This window comes from Gossypium hirsutum, chromosome A09 (genome assembly GCF_007990345.1).
Source record: "Gossypium hirsutum isolate 1008001.06 chromosome A09, Gossypium_hirsutum_v2.1, whole genome shotgun sequence".
Taxonomy (NCBI): domain Eukaryota; kingdom Viridiplantae; phylum Streptophyta; class Magnoliopsida; order Malvales; family Malvaceae; genus Gossypium; species Gossypium hirsutum.
Genome location: NC_053432.1, coordinates 81,115,336 through 81,133,801, shown reverse-complemented (window position 1 = coordinate 81,133,801; position 18,466 = coordinate 81,115,336). Strand labels below are relative to the sequence as shown.

At 30.7% G+C, this 18,466-nt stretch overlaps 3 protein-coding genes across 5 annotated transcripts; 1 reads left to right on the top strand and 2 right to left on the bottom strand.

Moving 5' to 3' along the window:
• Window positions 1–3,387: 3,387 nt before the first annotated feature.
• Window positions 3,388–6,364, top strand: LOC107943813 (serine hydroxymethyltransferase 4). The gene is made up of 4 exons (XM_016877631.2): window positions 3,388–4,246; window positions 4,864–5,254; window positions 5,341–5,442; window positions 5,803–6,364. Exons 1-4 carry the CDS (start codon window positions 3,569–3,571, stop codon window positions 6,045–6,047), a joined length of 1,416 nt encoding a protein of 471 aa, XP_016733120.2. The 5' UTR covers window positions 3,388–3,568; the 3' UTR covers window positions 6,048–6,364.
• Window positions 6,365–6,552: 188 nt separating this feature from the next.
• LOC107943819 (60S ribosomal protein L6, mitochondrial) lies at window positions 6,553–8,487 on the bottom strand. The gene is made up of 2 exons (XM_041077132.1): window positions 8,346–8,487; window positions 6,553–7,129 (listed from the first exon to the last, which is right to left on the bottom strand). Exon 2 carries the CDS (start codon window positions 7,108–7,110, stop codon window positions 6,802–6,804), a length of 309 nt encoding a protein of 102 aa, XP_040933066.1. The 5' UTR covers window positions 7,111–7,129; window positions 8,346–8,487; the 3' UTR covers window positions 6,553–6,801.
• A 1,660-nt stretch (window positions 8,488–10,147) lies between these two features.
• On the bottom strand, window positions 10,148–14,775 carry LOC107943814 (methylenetetrahydrofolate reductase 2). Of its 3 annotated transcripts, none has more exons than XM_041077129.1 (12): window positions 14,494–14,775; window positions 13,743–14,187; window positions 13,600–13,660; window positions 13,449–13,531; window positions 13,195–13,368; window positions 12,553–12,726; window positions 12,039–12,139; window positions 11,814–11,925; window positions 11,395–11,475; window positions 11,109–11,286; window positions 10,585–10,919; window positions 10,148–10,384 (listed from the first exon to the last, which is right to left on the bottom strand). In XM_041077129.1, exons 2-12 carry the CDS (start codon window positions 14,145–14,147, stop codon window positions 10,301–10,303), a joined length of 1,788 nt encoding a protein of 595 aa, XP_040933063.1. In that variant the 5' UTR covers window positions 14,148–14,187; window positions 14,494–14,775; the 3' UTR covers window positions 10,148–10,300. The 3 variants fall into 3 exon arrangements, with proteins under 3 accessions (XP_040933063.1, XP_040933064.1, XP_040933065.1); XM_041077130.1 differs by having other exon boundaries at window positions 14,400–14,529; XM_041077131.1 differs by lacking the exon at window positions 13,195–13,368 and having other exon boundaries at window positions 14,494–14,667.
• Between the last annotated feature and the right edge of the window lie 3,691 nt (window positions 14,776–18,466).

The following is an 18,466-nucleotide window of genomic DNA, read 5'->3' as shown; positions in this document are numbered from 1 at the left end:
AAGTTACTAGATTGTTAAGATTTTTTTTAAAAGTTCAGCTAGCGAGTTCTAAGCAATGATTCAATGATTGATACGATAGATCAATACCCATCGATGAGTAAATGAACATACCTTATATCCAAGTTGATCTAATTGTCAATTTTAGAAATCAGAGAATAAAGATGTTCAGATTTTGTTTTATAGATTCGTGACATTTAAAGTTGTTTCACGAAATAAAAATTTTAATTGTATAAGAGAAAAAGAATAAGAGCTTTCTTTTGGTGCAAATAGCGAAAATAATGGAGGCCATGCAATAATAATTTTAACAGTCCAGTGACTTAAAGAAAAACATTAGAATAATTCAAGAATCATTTTATAACCTTTTGAAATTGAATGACCAAAACGTAAACTTACTAACAATTTAGTAACGCTACGTGCAGTTCACCCTTAAAATGGTATTTTACAAATTTTTTTCAACTAAGATGGTGTCTAAGTGACCCATTGCACTAATTCAGCTAAAAACCTTATATCCAGTATATATTAGACCTGATGATGAGTTGGGCCACTCACTCAGGTTCGAAGGCCACCCAAAAAATGTGAGGGTTTGGGTAAAAATATAAACCTAAAAAATAGACAAAAAACAAGGTATTTTTTTTAAACGGATCAGGTCTTAGGTAGGATTTTTTTGCCCGAGCCCAACCTAACCTAGCCCGAATCAACCTAAATTTCTTTTTTTGTTATTTTTTTACTATCGTTTTGCTATTATATTGCTACTATTTTGTTATTTTTGTTTGGATATTATATAACTCTTATTGTTAATTTTGATACTATTTTAGAGACATTTGTTTGTTAAGTTGCAATTATCTTAATGTTATTTGAGTATAAAAACTTTTTTTAAATGTAATTTTGACTTGTTGAGAAACATTAATTTTAGTGTATTTGATGTATTATATTTTTTAAAATTTATTTTTATATAAAAATAATCTAAAAAAATTTAATACGGGCAGGTCGAGTCAGATTTGGATAAAATTTTAGATCTATTTTTTAAATCAGGTCAAACTCGAACCTACATTCTATAATGACTCGAGCCATGATCAGGTTTAATATAGATATAAATATAGATTATAGTATAAACAAAAATAATATAATACCATCCATAAATTGTTGATATAAGCTGTGGGCCTATATAAATTGATGCCTATTATAATGTGATTGACATATCAATATAGATATTTTTCATTTTTTCTTTTTGAAGGAAGATGTGGTTCATTCATTTCATTATTATTTTTGAAGCATTTTCAACAAAAAGAATTATATATATATATATATTAAAACATCAAAAATCCATGAAAACTGATTGAAGATACAGTATGCACAGATATGCCTACTCCGTATCTTACACCTGTCCCCTTGACTTTTTTGCTTTTCGAGTGGGACATGAAGAGAAAGCAAATAAAGAGACACAAAAAAAAAGAAAAAAAGAAATTGTGTTTCGTTTTTTCCCCCCTCTATTTTGTATTTATATGAATTGCTATAATTTATATTTGACGATTCAGAGAAAAAAATATTTTTATTTTATTTTAAAATAATTTATTTGAAGTAAAATAAATTGATTCGTGGATTAATTTAAGAGTTACATCCAACTAATTAGCAAAAAGTCTAATACATATTTTTATTTTTATTTAAAATTATGCATTTGAAGGGTTTGATCTGTATTTTTTTTGTTTTAAAGAATTATAATAAATTTAATTTTTATAATTAACCAAAATTAAAAAAATACTTACTTAATAATATTTAGTTTAAAATTATTTATTATTGAAAATTGAAAATTCCCTCACACTAGCAAGGACTTAATACTAACATATATATGGTTCATTCATTGTTTTACAGCATTTTTTAAAAAAAAATCAGTAAAATTAAAATCCGTAAATAATATTAAGAAAATGATTTTTCAGGTATAAAATTTAAATCATGAGTTATTCTGATGGTTTTTCTTTTTTTTTTCAGATCTTTTTTCTTTTTTCTCATTATGATAATTTTAGGTAAATTCAAGGCCAATGACTTGCTTTTCAAATGTCTTTTCCCCCTATTATATATCAACACATCATATATGTAAAGGAAAAACATTAATTATTTCTTAAATTTATATTTAAATATTTTTAAATTTTCAAATAAAAATATAATATTTTTAAATATTAGTTATTTATTCTCAACTACCAATTTTTTTTTAAACCAAGTTGACTATTATGTTTGATACATTGGCATCATGCAGTAAGTTCATAGGTTCAGTAAACCAAATGCAACTTGCTAAAATATATAATATATAAAATTATTTATTAATGATCTATCATGAAATATTCACTAATAGGATATAAACTTTGTTGAGGAGAATGACTCTTTCATTTCTATATAAGGTTTTAAATTGTTATTCATTAAATAGTGGACTGTATTTCAATAATTGAATATGTTATTTTTCAATAAAGATTTTGTCTTTTATATTTTATTAAAAGTTAACTTACGCTAAGTGGTTGCTTATTGAGTCTGGTTCATAGAGTCTAGAATGTCTCGATTGTTAGACCTGCAAAGTTTAAGGGATAAATGACAACACACGACATGTAATAATTATGGAGTTCAATGTATGCAAGAAGATTTGAACCATCAACCTAAAGTTTATAACCCACATACCGGTTGTCGAATGTGCCCAAAACACTTCAAAACCTCAAATCAACAACATTAGAAGAATCGATTATTAATTTTTAATTTAATTAATTGAACAATACTAATAAAAAATCATAAAATATTAATAAAGTATATAAAAATTCATAACAAGTAGAATTGTTATATTATTTGATGTCTGAAAAATTAATATAAATAAATTAGTTATATTATATATGAATTAAATAATAATTGAATAATAATCTTACTTTGAGTTCTAAAATAAAAAATCTATATATTGTAAGTGTTAGGATAATATTTTTGCTTTGATAGAATCATGTTTGAAGCAATGTTAACATATTTTCAACATATTTAGAAAATATTGTCTATTATTTTATATTTTATATAAGGAGCACTCTTAATAAAATATTTTTATATTAATCATCTTTTATCATATTTATGGAAAAGAAACACGAAAAGTTTGCATAAACAATTAAATTAAATTATTATTATTTTTAAATTTATCCAATTGTATTTAATAAATTAATATTTTTTATTATCACATAATAATTAATAATATAATAATAAAAAATTTTATTATGGGTTAAAAAAATTTAAACTCGTGCATTTATATATATTATAAATAAATTATAAATCATGGACCACTTATTATTTTTTATTTAATATGCTGAATTCCAATCCAATTCTATAACATTGTATATTAGAGCACATTTTGATCTAGTAAAGTACTTAAATTTAATAAAAATTTAGTTTGAGACATGCTGAACCGCACCGAACTCGGCCTGAACCGAGGCGGTCTGCCACCAACCCCAATCAAACACTTCTATAAATACCAAAACAAAACCTCCCCTTCATTGCCACCAATCTTCACCATCTTCGCCCCCTTCAGTTTCCATTTCTATTAACAAAAAAAATGGATCCAGTTAACACATGGGGCAACTCCTCCCTTGAATCCGTCGACCCAGAAATGCATGACCTCATCGAGAAAGAGAAGCGTCGTCAATGCCGCGGCATCGAGCTCATCGCTTCCGAGAACTTCACTTCCTTCGCCGTTATCGAAGCCCTCGGCAGTGCCCTCACCAACAAGTACTCCGAGGGCATGCCCGGTAACCGTTACTACGGTGGCAACGAATTCATCGACGAGATCGAGAATCTCTGCAGGTCTCGCGCTTTGCAGGCTTTTCATCTCGACCCTACTAAGTGGGGTGTCAATGTGCAGCCGTACTCCGGTTCTCCGGCTAACTTCGCTGCTTACACGGCGGTTTTAGAGCCGCATGATCGGATCATGGGGCTGGATTTACCCTCCGGTGGTCATTTAACTCATGGGTATTATACCTCTGGTGGGAAGAAGATCTCTGCTACTTCAATTTACTTTGAGAGTTTGCCTTATAAGGTGAACCCCAGCAATGGGTACCTCGACTACGATAAGTTGGAAGAAAAGGCATTGGATTTTAGGCCTAAGCTTATCATTTGCGGTGGCAGTGCTTATCCTAGGGACTGGGATTACGCTAAATTCAGGGCTGTTGCGGATAAATGTGGGGCTCTTTTGATGTGCGATATGGCTCACATTAGCGGCCTCATTGCTGCTCAGGTATTTTGTTTTTTCTTTGATCTTGCTTGTTGTTAATTGGTGGTGTTCGATCTGGGTTTTTAGTTAGTATTTCAATGCTTTCTTTGATATTAAAATTTCATGAATTTGATCTCGGGTTTATGATATTTAGACTGGTTTTCTATAATTCAAGATCTAAAAGCTTGTTTTAATTTTTATGAGACGGTTTTTGCACTGTAATCATAGCTTATAAGCATTTTCTGGTTTGGAGATCCAATATTGGAATGGATTTTATGAATTTAAAGTGTTTTGATTAAACATGAATCACCTCTGAGAATCCTTATTGCGGGTTAGCTTCATGCTTGGATTCTAAGAAAATCTTATGGCTGTAGTAATTGGAGATAGGGGAGGAAAACGTGAGTGGATCTAAACATGAATTCACATGCTTTTACACTTTTCACATGTAAAATATGATCTCTTATAATCTTTGTTTTGACATGAAGTTTATTAGATATCATGAATTACAAAACTTCATATCTTATCCGACCAGTATTTCGGCATTATTAGGTTACTTTACGTTGTAGTTCTTGATTTTGCGGCCTCCTCATTTTTCCCTCTTACGGGTTGTTGAATTCGTTTTGGCTTTATTGTTTGAGTAGGAGGCGGCGAATCCATTTGAGTTCTGTGACCTTGTTACGACCACCACCCACAAGAGCTTGAGGGGTCCTAGGGCCGGTATGATCTTCTACCGCAAAGGACCAAAGCCCCCAAAGAAGGGCCAACCTGAAGGTGCGGTGTATGATTTTGAAGACAAAATCAATTTTGCGGTTTTCCCATCCCTTCAGGGTGGTCCGCACAATCACCAGATTGGTGCTTTGGCTGTTGCCTTGAAACAATCCATGTCACCTGGGTTCAAGGCTTACGCCAAACAAGTTAAGGCCAATGCAGTTGCCATTGGAAAGTACCTTATGAGCAAAGGATACCAGCTTGTTACAGGAGGAACCGAGAACCACCTTGTTCTTTGGGATCTCCGACCTCTTGGATTGACTGGTATGTCAATGGAATCACTTGGCCTTACGGTTATTGAATAATTGCCTTTTGATTCAATTCTGATTGTTTTCTCATTGTTCTTACAGGCAACAAGGTTGAGAAACTCTGTGACCTGTGCAGCATCACTGTCAACAAGAATGCTGTATTTGGTGACAGCAGTGCCTTGGCACCTGGAGGAGTACGAATTGGTGAGACTTGCTGCATTAATCAATTTCCTAATCTAGAATCACTGTGGATCATCGAATTTTCTAGAGCTTTTACATTTCTTGTAAAAGATCGGGTTTAACACATAAGTGGCTTGGAATGACTTGTGATTTATCTTTTGTGTTTCGATGTTCACGACTGCATATGTAGTTTGTTTATGCATAGTTTAGAAACAGAAAGATAACTTTGAAGTTGTTTTCTATGCATCTTTCCTTGAGTTTATCAGTTTTCCTCTTAGGTAGTGAGGGGTGGCCTAACTCGTACAAGCTTGGTAAATTTTTTTCGCTAAAATGGTCCAATTTGGTTTGATGCCGATACATGATGATGCTAATTGCTGTCAACAGGTACCCCTGCCATGACTTCGAGAGGTTTGGTCGAGAAAGACTTCGAACAGATAGGTGAGTTCCTCCACCGAGCGGTGACCATCACCTTGGACATCCAAAAGCAGTACGGAAAGCTCTTGAAGGACTTCAACAAAGGTTTGGAGAACAACAAGGAGATCGAAAAGCTGAAGGCCGATGTCGAAAAGTTTGCATCCTCATTTGACATGCCGGGTTTCAAGATGTCCGAAATGAAGTACAAGAATTAGATCTTATAGATATTTATGGTTTTATTCATGCTTATTGCTGTTATTATCGGCATATGTGTCATCTGGAAATTTGCCTCTGCTGATTTCCAAGGAGTTGATGTTAGAAAAAAAAAATGGAAAAGAAAATGAAGTAAAGGCTTCCATCTATGGTATGTTTTTTTAAAGTTTTTTAAGCCCATTACTTGTGAGAGCTTCCATAAAAACCATGTAACAATTTTATATATTGTTTTTGTTGCTGGAAAGTTTAGGGTTTTAATTACCAATAAACGAGAAATTTGGGTTTATATTTGGTAAATAAAAGGGTCATCTTTTGCAAATCATCTCTGTATTATTATTTGCACGGAGTTGTTTTATTTATGCTTTCAATTCTGCAGCTACATATACGAGTATGTGTTCCGGATTCAGGTATTCTAGCTTCAAATACAGAAACTAAACATTCGGTGGAACATGTGTCTAACACAAATATACTCGAGTCTGATGCTCTACGCCCATATCCAAACAATGGTTCAGAAAAATCGGAAACATAACCTCAAACTCTATAAGGCTGGAAAAATAACCAGCTTTAGAATCACTTATCGATCAAACACATTAAAATAAGTGGTTTATTGAAGACAATGACCCTAAAAATTTGTTGAAAAGATGTTATAGGTTCCAACATGCCTACATTGTTTGGGTATTCAACCAAGTTAATACAAAATGAGACACTGCAATACAACTAACAAAAAGGCAAGTAAAAATCAAGCACTTCAACAAATCATTTTGATTTTTTACCTTGTTTTTTCTTGATAACTTCATCAGTGTACATTATACCTTTGCCTTTGTAAACTTCTGGAGGCTTGCAACTTCGAACTGTAGCGGCAAATTGATGCACCCTTTGCTTGTCGAGTCCAGTGCAGCAAACAACATTGTTTTTGAAGCAGAAAACGCGGACGGCAGGAGGAACGGTGAGTTCAACCTCATGACTGTATCCTAGTTTCAGAAATAAGAGTCTTCCCTCGGCTTCAGCTCTGGCTTTGTAACCAACTCCGACAATTTTAAGAAAGCGAAAGAATTTAGCTTCCATGATGATCAAAATCAACAACCTGAACAAGTGATAGTCATTTAAAAACCCACTGAAAAGAAAAAAAAAATATTCATTCAAAGGAAGTAAAAGTAGGGATGACAACAATTAGGATATCCGTATTCTAACCCGGTCATTTTTCATGCTATCCGAATCCGATAAATACATGGTTTACTGTTTAGACTTTGCCACCCTCTCCCTACCCCAATAGTTTCAGCAATGCCCGTTCAAATACTTGATTGCAAAGTCAAAGTTCCAACACAGAAACTAATTAATGGGTTCTCTATTATTTGACCTAAATTTGATCCTGAAACGGAATTCAAGCAAAAGGATAGTTGTCCAAGGATCTTAAGATGTACTCATAGTAAGATGTAAATGAGACACCAGTGCTCACAAGCTACTCAAGTTCAATTTACAAAATATCGAATTTGTCTCGATCATTAGCAAGTTAGCTTTAAGTTATGGTATGGGCCGAATTTGAACACCCTAATACTTTAGGTGAGTAACTTGTGAGTCTAATCGGGTCTTTCTATTCCTTATTAATACTGAAAAATCTCAATTCTAACTTAAATTCAAGTTCAACCATAAGTAATCAGATTTGAAATTGAGCATAAGAATCAGACTCAAGCGAGATTAATCAATTCTAACGGTAAAAGTTCAAGGTCTAAAAATGGAACTCGACTAAACTCAAGCTTCACTTAAACTTTAGCTTCTTATGGCTTGAGCTTGCCTCGATTCAATAGCACCATAAGCAGGTGCAAAGGCAGCCAAGCAACAACCAGAGCTCCTGAATTGTCAAAGGATCTTAATGTAAAAATAGCAATGACAGGGCAAAGGCAAGTTCACAGATAAGATATAATTCAAAAAATAAATACTTTAAAGAGTTAAATTAATGGCATTTCAACAAAGGTGAAACTAAGTCCAGATTTCATAAAAAAAAGTTACATCATTTTGACATCAATACTAGGGTTTTCAAAAAGTGGCACCCGCTAAAGACTCAACAGCGGTGAGGGATAAAATCACATCAATGGCAGCAAATCGCGGCCCCAAATAGCAGTGTAAGGAGAAAAAGGGCGATAATAGTCTGCTATTTCAACTAATCCCGTAGCTTTTAAAAAAAATCGATGAGATAGAGTAGCAAGAAGTAGGATCGAAAACAGAAAATATAGTAGAGTAAATAACTCAAAATCTCAAGTAGAAATCAATCCTCAAAATACGTTTAGGGTTTCAATATTTACCTTATTTAATTTGCTGGGTCTCTTGGAAACTTGAATGCAAGAAGGGATTAGATCAGCCACTGGAGGAAGCTGGGACAGAGTGGTGGCAGCGGGGATGCGTTAAGAGAGATAAGAGGGAAATTTTTTTAGATACACTCTTTTTTAGCGTAATTTTATTTGGATATTAATACAAGTTAAATTTATATGATTTAAATATAATTATTTTTTCTGTTAAAAAATGAAATTATTATTTAAATAGTTTATTATGTTAATTTATTATTGGTTAAATTCCATTAATCACCACTAAATTTTGATTAAATTTATTTATTTTTATCACTGAACTTTAAAAACTTTCAAAAATTAAATAATTGTTTAATTAGCTATATCGAATACTCATCCATCAACTCCGTTACTCCAATAATAAAAAATGGCATGGTACATTAATTTAATAGATTGATAATTAATTTCATCTTTGAATTATAATTAAATTATGATTGTGATAATTTTAAATTTTTTTCGTATTAATAATTCTAAAAGAATAAAATATTAAAACATTTTATGAAAAAAAGATCATAATTTATTTTTTAGAATTATATTTTTTTAAAATAATAATTATATGAAAAATTAATAGACTTATAATACGAATTAAAATGAGTCATGTAACATCTCCAACCATTTAAAATGTGACACACGAGGACGAGATTCATGTTTATTGAAATCAAAAAATAGATATTCCAAAAATAAACAAAAAAAATATTTTAGTATTTAAATAATTAAATTTTTTTATAGAAATTATATATATGGCAAGTCTTTTAAATTACTATAATTTTTCTATATCTTTTTTCAAATTTTCGAGTTCAATTTTTCTAAAATTTCAATTTTAAGGTTTTTTTTTTTTACTTAAAACTGAATCAAGCCTTCAAATAATAGTTGTTGATATAACGATACAATATAGAGATATAAATGAGAGAGTGGTAGTTAATGTAGAAGTAGGTTCACTCAGTCGTATAGAGGGCTAGAGGTAGTAAATACTAGTAGTAACTAGAGTGTTAAGGTTGAGAACTAAAGGTTTGTTGACAAGAGTATTGGTTTAGTATCTAAGGGGAGTTGATCTCTTCTTCATCGTTCTTGAGGTCGAGGGTATTTATAAGCAGGATCTCATTTAAGGTGATATTAATATGTTAGACTTATCATCTAATAATTATTACGAAACGCGTGAGGTGAACTTATCATCTAATAATCATTACGAAACGCGTGAAGTGGATTTATCATCCAACAATTATTACAAAATGCGTCAGATAAATTTATTTGATGAGACAAAAATATCAATAAAAGTTTAAAGACTCAGAAGATGATAAATGAATCACAGTTATTCGAATGATACTTGTAGAGGTGACCTCGTGAGTTGCTTGCAATTGGTTTACTCGTAGATTTAAAATATTATAAATATATTTCGTGTTTTTTTGAATAAATGTCATGTTTCAGTTATTTTAGCATATTAATATATTTTAACTAATTTTAAAAAATAATTATGTTTGAATTCATGAAGTATTTTACATAATATTTAAATCGTACTACAAATTTCACGTGATTTAGTCCACATTTTCATATGATTTCTTAGTTTATAAATATGAGATGCATTTAAATCTAAAATGTCGAAAATAAACATAAACATTTAATGTACAGCAAAATTTACGATCTCTATCTGAAGATATTAATTCTCTTTATATAGTTATTATTACAAATAAAGTTACAATTGAAAATTCAACCAGGAGGAGACTATAATAAAGGAGAAAGACAACATAAACATAAAATCATAAGCATAAGTGGAACACTGCACTGCAGCATAATAATATTAATTCTCTTTATATAGTCATTATTACAAATAAAGTTACAATTGAAAATTCAACCAGGAGGAGACTATAATAAAGGAGAAAGACAACATAAACATAAAATCATAAGCATAAGTCTCATCTTCAAAGATCTTCAAAAACACCAAAAATATTACCATCCATGTAATTGTTATCTACCAAGCTCACCAAATAGTAGCTGCTCTGAATCTGCAACAACAAAGAAGCATCATTATTAGACAATGTTTACTCGAATTCCGAGATGTATGTATCCAACTCGTGCATATATTTGAATAATCTTACTCCCCATACTCGTGTCCAAAAATTACGTTTAGAACTAGTAGCAATTGAGGTGCAAGAGTGAGCATCAAAGTAAACCAAATATTGTAAGTTCATTAGCTATCACGAACCTCTTCGAGCAAATTCTTGGAAGGATCGCCGTCCGGGTACAAGGCGGACCATGATCGAGACCAGATTTCAAATGCTTCGTCCTTCCACACCACAAAACTGGCAGGATCCACCACAGTTGGTTGGATTATTTCTTTAGCAGGGAAGACTCCCCAAGTTACTGCATTCACATCTGTGAGGCCAATGTTTGATAACAAATTCCCCTTTTTGTTGACAGCAACATAGGTCAATGATGAAAAGGAATTGCACTTTTTCACTAGTACATCTAATTTATCCAGTGAGCAGAAAAACTCGAGGTAAGCCTTTTGGTAAACGTACCCTCCTGGGCCACCCCAACCTGCAAGCCATCATAAGAGAATGAGTTAGAGCCAACATAGCGCCGGCTTTTACAACAAGAAGTCAAAGCTAAGGGAAGAAGGTGAGCGAAATCAAGGAGTTGGGCAAACCACCATGCTTAACCTGAACACACACGCACACGCACATTTTATATAAACTATCTATAAACCAGTCAGATACATATACTTACCGACAGATGGAGAATCAGAGCGCTCCCCATTGACGGCTGGTTGGCTATTGATGGTAAGGAAGCCCTTCAAATTGATCTTTCCTAGTTGCTCATGTATGATCTTTGTCTCTGGCTGAAGACCATCCAACTCGGACCAAGGGCTACTTCTCAACTTACCCAGACAATGGTTTTTAAATTTCTGATAAACCCGAATTCCAGAATAATAATATCATGATTAAATCCGGTTGAATTGAAAAGAGAGAAGAGAAGAGAAAAGACCAAATAGATTCCAAGCTAGAAATTTCACCTCTTGAATGTCATCAATGCTTTTCAAAGGAGTAGCCCATTCTTCCTGAAGTTTCTTGTCACGTGCACGGGGCCTCATGAACTATAGAGAAATTAAATCAATTTGGTCATACACAGGTTATATCATCAAAAAGAGGAAGTAGAGAGGATATTTCACCAATAAACATAAGTTCGCATTATCACCACTAAAGCATAAAAGGATAAAATAAATTCATCTGTATGAATATAGAGATGTTGTCATAACTTCATCAAAATTTGGTGTTTCCTATCAATGAAAGAATATGACACATCAGGTTGTTATTGAGAAAACCAAGATTAAACGAGAAAGTAATTGCAGTTGCACTTCCTCCAAGAGATATTGAATGGATAAAAAATTATTTGAATGTCATCAATAAGAAAAAAATCAACCATTTTGTATACCTGATAGTCGGATAGTGCACCATACGATGGATTTCGAGAATCACCCCATCGCCCCTGTGGGTACTGATCCCAACCAATAGTCCTAGATAAGTAACTCTTTGGACGGTTAGCCCTGCCATCATTAGCCATTAAGATCAGATATCCAGGAATGTTCACATTATAGTACAAACCAGTAAACTGCAGGTATCTAGCCAAGAAGTGGGATGATCAACATTTATCACATACCAAAATATTGGGCGAACATCTTCCTTAACACGGAAGACATTTGCAGGGCGTCTCCAAGGTAAAGACCTAGAAATTTTGGACTCTTCAATCAGTCCAAGGTTCTGCCAACATAAGCCTTCAATTAGTATGGGCAAATAAATCATAACGAATAACAATGTACTACATGAAATTTGTAAGTAAATCCCAAACTTGCATGTCTTTGCTTTCCTTCATTATTTCAACTGATATTTACTTAATTATTTAAAATAAATCTATGAAAAAGTATGACACTGAGACCAATAGATAATTCAATATTCTTTTCTTCAATAACCGAACAAAAACATAAACTTCGCAAGTCTTCATTGACCCTATAACTATAAACATTCAATTTGAGGAAGAAAGTAACCATGAACTCAACATATTTATTCAAGATTTTTCTTTTAAAATTTCGAAGTACAAGAAGTCAAATGATATTCAGTAATAAAATCTTTAACATGCAAAAGTAAGGATGAAATATAGGGTAATATGAACCAACCATTAGTATAGCTAATGCAGATTTCTCCATGTTTAATGTATAAAGGTGCAACGTCTTAATCCCATGAGCTAAAATCTTGCGGCACATTTCTGTTCCGAGGTGGATTCCATAGGATTTGACTGCTTCATCATTGTCCTTGATAGGCTCTAAGGCAGCAGTGACCTCATCCGGTATCTACAATAAGCCATCAAATGTCGATGTTACATTTGAAAAGTGTTAAAGGAAGTAAACCACCAAATAGCCTTTCATATCCAGTCTTCTAAACAAACATAATGAGCATATTCAATCACAATCTAAAGAACAAAACAGCCCAAACATTGCATTATGATTACATGTGACACCCCTTTCATTTGGAGAAAATTTACCGAGGAAATGCTAGCATTATTTTTCCATAAGCACGGGTTTACCTCAACAAGATCTCCACTGCTTGGAGAATTATTTGAAAAACTAGCTAGTAATGTTTGCAAAATGAATTCGGGAAAGTATAATACTCAACTAGTACATGCACCTTGTCGGTAAAATTTAGGAACCGATAAGTCCCTAAACAAAATTTCTCAAACTAAAAGGAAACACAGGACAAGTGCATGATAATTATGAAAATGTTTGTTATGAAAAGTGAAAACAGGTTATATAACCACATACATTAGTTTTGCAAAAGCCAGTCATTCGCACGAAACCCTTGTAGTTATTAATGGGCATAATACCAGGCACGATGGGACATGTAATTCCAATTTGGCGACAATCATTGACAAATTTGAGAAAGATATCAGTATCATAAAACAGTTGAGTAACAATCAGATCAGCTCCCGCATCAACCTACGGATTAAAGAGGTTTTAGAACAACAATTAAAAGTAGAAGAAAACTTTCAAATTAACCAATGAGTTAAAAGTAGAACCTTCTTCTTCAAGTAAGCAAGATCACTCTGATAAGCTTCCGGTGTTGCTACACCATTACTTCCAATAGCATCAGGGTGAGCCTCTGTGCACAAAGAACACCATTAAAACAAGCCTATTTGTAGCAGACAACTAAAAGAACATCAAAAGTACCTGGATAACCGGCAACTGTTATACCAAAGAAGTCACCATATTTAGCTCTAATATGTTTCACCTAGAATATTATAACAAAACTTAGTAATATAATCCAAAAAACCAATGAAGAACACAGTAAAAAAGAACACAAGGGTGTTTACTAAATCGAGGGCACAAGAGAAGCCGCCTTCGACTTGAACAAACTTGTCCTGACCATGAGGAGGGTCACCCCTAAGGGCAAGAACATTTTGAATGCCATTAGACTTAATGGTCTCAAGAGCATGGTCAATTTTCTCAACAGGCATGTTGGTGCAAGTGAGATGCATCATTGTTTCCACACATATCATGTTTTGCATCTTGTTAGCAATGTCCAAAGTGAGATCCGCAGTGGAACCACCAGCACCCCATGTGATGTCACAAAAAGATGGATTATGAGCCACCATTCGATCCATTCTCTCAAACAGGTTGTCCACTCCATCCTCAGTCTTTGGAGGGAAGAACTCAAAGGAAAAAACCACTTTCCCTTGGTCCTGTGACAAAGACTGGATCTTATCTATCACCTTCATTTTTTTTAATTGGATCTGGGACTCTCAGTACCAGCAACAGCTGCAAAAAGTGAAATTCAATAGCTAAAAATCAAAACCCAGTTTTTTTTAAGACATAAACAAGGAAAAAACATCAAACCCAAACCCGAATCTGAATGAAAAACTGATAATTTAAAGATAAACCCAATTTTTCTAAAGATTGAAAAACATATATATCAATCATATATAAGTAGATCAGATCAGCTGAAACATAAATGAAATGCTAATACTAACAAGTTGCATTGTCCCAAAATCATGGAGCAAAAATACAACATAAATGTGATCAAGAAATTTTCCCGGAAAATATCAAAGAGAAAGGAAAACTCACAAAAGGGGGGATCAAATGAGACGTGGAAGGCAGAGAATGGGTTTGGGAAATCGAGCTAGAGAGTATATATGAGAGGCGGATGGAGGTTGGTATGAGTGAAATGACATTGTTGCCACTCAACAACCCAATAGCCAGTGTCAGCCCACCACACATACCAACTCATGAGTGATACTTTCAACAATATGATTAAAGATATTATGAAAGAAAAACAAAAAAATACCAACAGAAACAATATGAGATATTATCATAGGATGATCCAAATTCCACAAGCGTGTCCATTATTATTTAGCCTTTACCAAACATGAACCGCGTCATATTTGATTTAGCTTCAAAACAGTGACAAAAAAAGTTGGCAGGGCTATTTCTGACCACAATCCATAAAGATTTTTTTCCCTTTTTTTTTTGGGGGGGGGGGGTGGGGGGTTGGTGTAATTACTTTAATTATACCTGTTCAAGTTTTGATCTTTGATTGCATTTCCTCTCGTAGTTGATTGTGGAAATGGATTATTTGAAGCTAGCTTTTTTTCAGATTAAAAAATAGGGTTAAATATTAAAGTTATATATTAATTTTGATTTAATGTGTAATATCTTATATAAATTCTGATTTTGAATGATTTTATATATAAAATTTTAATTTAATTTAATTTTCGTAAATCACTAACAATATTATCAAATTAATATTAATATATTATATATACAAATAATTATATTAATTAAATATGAAAACATTTGTATATATCATTTTTTATATATTTACAATTAAATTAAAATTAAAATTTTATATATACACCATGATTCAAGTTTTATATATATAATTACATAAAACCAAAGTTTATGTATAAAGTTTATATTTATCTAAAAAAAATACAATATATCTTTAAACAAAACTTCTTCAAACAAAATTTATAGTTGATCAAATTACACGTGAAATTATAAAAAAAATTATGTAAAGTTTTCACTTGATACTAATATCAATTTTAATCCTAAAATTAACCCTATATGTTATCAATAAATATATATGTTAAACATAAGTCAAGTCAAGTTAATTAATTAACTAACTCGAATTAACTTGGATATGTCTATGGGTCGGATTACTTAGCTCGATTCAAAGACCCGCCCGAAAAGTAAGAAGATTTAGGTAAAAAATATAGGTCCGAAAAATGATTTTGGGCACAAAATAAAACTCGTTTAGAAAACGAGTCTTGCATTGAGTTAGGTTTTTGGCTCGGGCTCCACTCGACCCGAATATGTAAAAAAAAATTGTTGATTTATCATGTGCATAGGTACTAAATATTATAATAATAGTTTTTAATGTGTATAATATATTATCATAAATATATTATAATTAATAATATTTAATGGGTTATGTTGCATTAATAATACAGTTAAAAACGGTTATAATGATAAAATAAATTAAACATTATGCCTTTTTTTCTTCTTGATAATGATTGCTTTTTGTTGATTTATGGGTGTGTTTTCATGTTGCAAATCACTTGGGGTCGACTTTGTTACGTTCTTAGATGTTTGGACAGGGCTTTGATTTAGTTTAGATAATTAGATGATAATGGTCTTCTGTTGTGGGGTTTTAATTACTAATTTGAAGTAATTGGTGCCGGGTTTTAAGTTGACCGAAGGACTAGCTTTTAAAATTTAAGTTAGCTGTAAGATAAAATAAGTTATTGTCAGCCTATTATTTTTGTGTTATTTTTTTAACAATTTCATTATATTTTGTTATAAAAAGATAATACGCGTTAGTATACTCGAATTTACATCCTCCTATATTGATAACAATGTCCATATTAATTAAGTTAAGACTCAATCAGCAACTATATTTTTGAATTATACTCCAATGTGATTACATATTTTTTTAAAAATTATTTAATTAATACTTAATTGTCTAGATTAATTAAGAAAATAAATATTCTTTTAGATATTAAACTATTATTGTAAAGCTTTGTGATAACATACTTTAATGTGTCACAAAAAAAGAAAATATTTTTCCGAGAATGATTTTAGGAAAATTTATTGTACAGAAAAAATATTTTATACAGAATCATTCAAATATTAAAAAAAGTCAAAAATTTTCACAAATCATATTTTGATTAAAATTTTTACACCAAATAAACATAACTCTATATGTAGGTATATTTTGATTATCAATTCGAAAAAAAAAATCCGTTTGCAACATATAGATCGAATTTGGTTAAAAATCTCTTTTTCTTGATCCCATACACGATTCAATTGACAAAATATTTTTTTAATTGATATAATAGTAAAGGCCCATAATGGTTATCGAATTATAATTTAAGTGTTTTGTTCAATTAAAATTTAATTTGATTCTCGATTTTTCTATATTATTTTTTTTATTTTGAACTTTTGGATTTATTTTCATAAAACAATGGTTTCTATCTTTACCTTTTGAACATTGCTTGGTAAAATGCTTCAAAGTTTTTTTTTATTTTTTTAATTCAAGTAAATAAACAATAAATGAATAACTTTTATATGGTATCTAAAAAAAATGTTTTTCATAATTTTAAATATAAAAAAATTATTTTTAATTGTAAATAAAATAAATTAATGATAAACCATTCAATTTAAGTAAATTTAAATCAATTTTCAATTTTCTCGAATTTTCTTGCTTGGCATAAACCGCAAAATTTTTAATGAAAAGCTTGATTCATTCCACCTTGAAGCTCGATTTTCAAAAAATGAAAATAGGAAAAGCACATTTGCGTGATGGAGGCGGGTGAGAACCAATTTTCACATTATTGGTAATATAAAATAACCTAAGAAATCAAACGGTAATGAATTTAATCTTTATATTACAAAATATTGACACCATTGATAATATAATTGTAGATGACGAGTTAAAAAATATTACCTGTTATAACGTGTCATAATTATTTTTCTTAATTAATTTAAAGTAATTAAGAGATAAATAATAAAAAAATATATTATTACAGATTAAAAATAAAATAATTATACAATAATACTAAATATTTATTTTTTTCTAATTAATTAAATTAATAAGAGATAAATAATAAATAAAATAGTTTAAATTTTTATATAACAATCAAATGAAGAAAAATTATATTCTACAAGAACTCTCTTTTGTTCATGTGATTGGATCAAATAGTACAATTAAATTCTACCATAACTCCCTTTTATTCAAGAAGTTAAAGAACTTGAAAAAATTCTAACGAACACTATAGCCGTTTTAAAGAAAAATCATCTTCCAAATCAGTTCAATTACAGAGAAGAAGTCAAAAGCCATTTATAAAAAAAAGGATGCATTCAATCCAAATCAATTGAAAAGGAGGTTGAAATACATTTCAAGAGCAAATCATCATGACATTTGAAGCAATTCACATAAATCAAATATTAAGTCTAGACAATCCTTATATCGAAGCCAAATAAAAAAAAAGAATCAAATGATATTTTATTTGTATTAAAAGATTCTAGATATTGTAATTATCAGTAAAATTAACTTCCAAATTTCAAATCAAAATTTGACTCAAAATTTATATGTAGAATTATATTGTGAGTTTAATCTTATATAATATATAATTTTTTTAAAAAAAACTTTGTTTTTTATAAATTCTAAAGTATATGAATTTAAAATAATATATAAAATTTGTTATAAATTTTTTTAAAATATTTAAATTTTTAGTAATTGAAAAAAACCTTGAAATTCAAATACCTTTTTAGAGATTTATAAAAAATATATATTTTAAAACTTTTTCAAAAATAATTCTTTATAATTTTTTATTTTTTGTAATAATATTATTAAATTAAATTAATTATATATACATTTAATAAAAGAAAATATTTATTTTTTACATAAAATCGTCACGTAGTGCTTTGTGATTGATTGTCAATTCTTTTTAATGTTTGTAAGAAAATGGAGTAAAAATATATTGGAGGCAGTACCGAATTGGAGAGTGATTAATATTTTAAGTACTAAATTAGAATA

Bases quoted from the DNA above. Each gene is read 5' to 3' on its own strand.
- LOC107943813 (XM_016877631.2), top strand. From the start codon at position 3,569: ATGGATCCAGTTAACACATGGGGCAACTCCTCCCTTGAATCCGTCGAC. The intron at 4,247-4,863 runs GTATTTTGTTTT...TTGTTTGAGTAG, and splicing joins GCGGCCTCATTGCTGCTCAG to GAGGCGGCGAATCCATTTGA. The intron at 5,255-5,340 runs GTATGTCAATGG...TTGTTCTTACAG, and splicing joins CCGACCTCTTGGATTGACTG to GCAACAAGGTTGAGAAACTC.
- LOC107943819 (XM_041077132.1), bottom strand. From the start codon at position 7,110: ATGGAAGCTAAATTCTTTCGCTTTCTTAAAATTGTCGGAGTTGGTTAC.
- LOC107943814 (XM_041077129.1), bottom strand. From the start codon at position 14,147: ATGAAGGTGATAGATAAGATCCAGTCTTTGTCACAGGACCAAGGGAAA. The intron at 13,369-13,448 runs GTTCTACTTTTA...TTTAATCCGTAG, and splicing joins TTGCTTACTTGAAGAAGAAG to GTTGATGCGGGAGCTGATCT. The intron at 10,920-11,108 runs GTAAGTATATGT...GATGGCTTGCAG, and splicing joins CTCTGATTCTCCATCTGTCG to GTTGGGGTGGCCCAGGAGGG.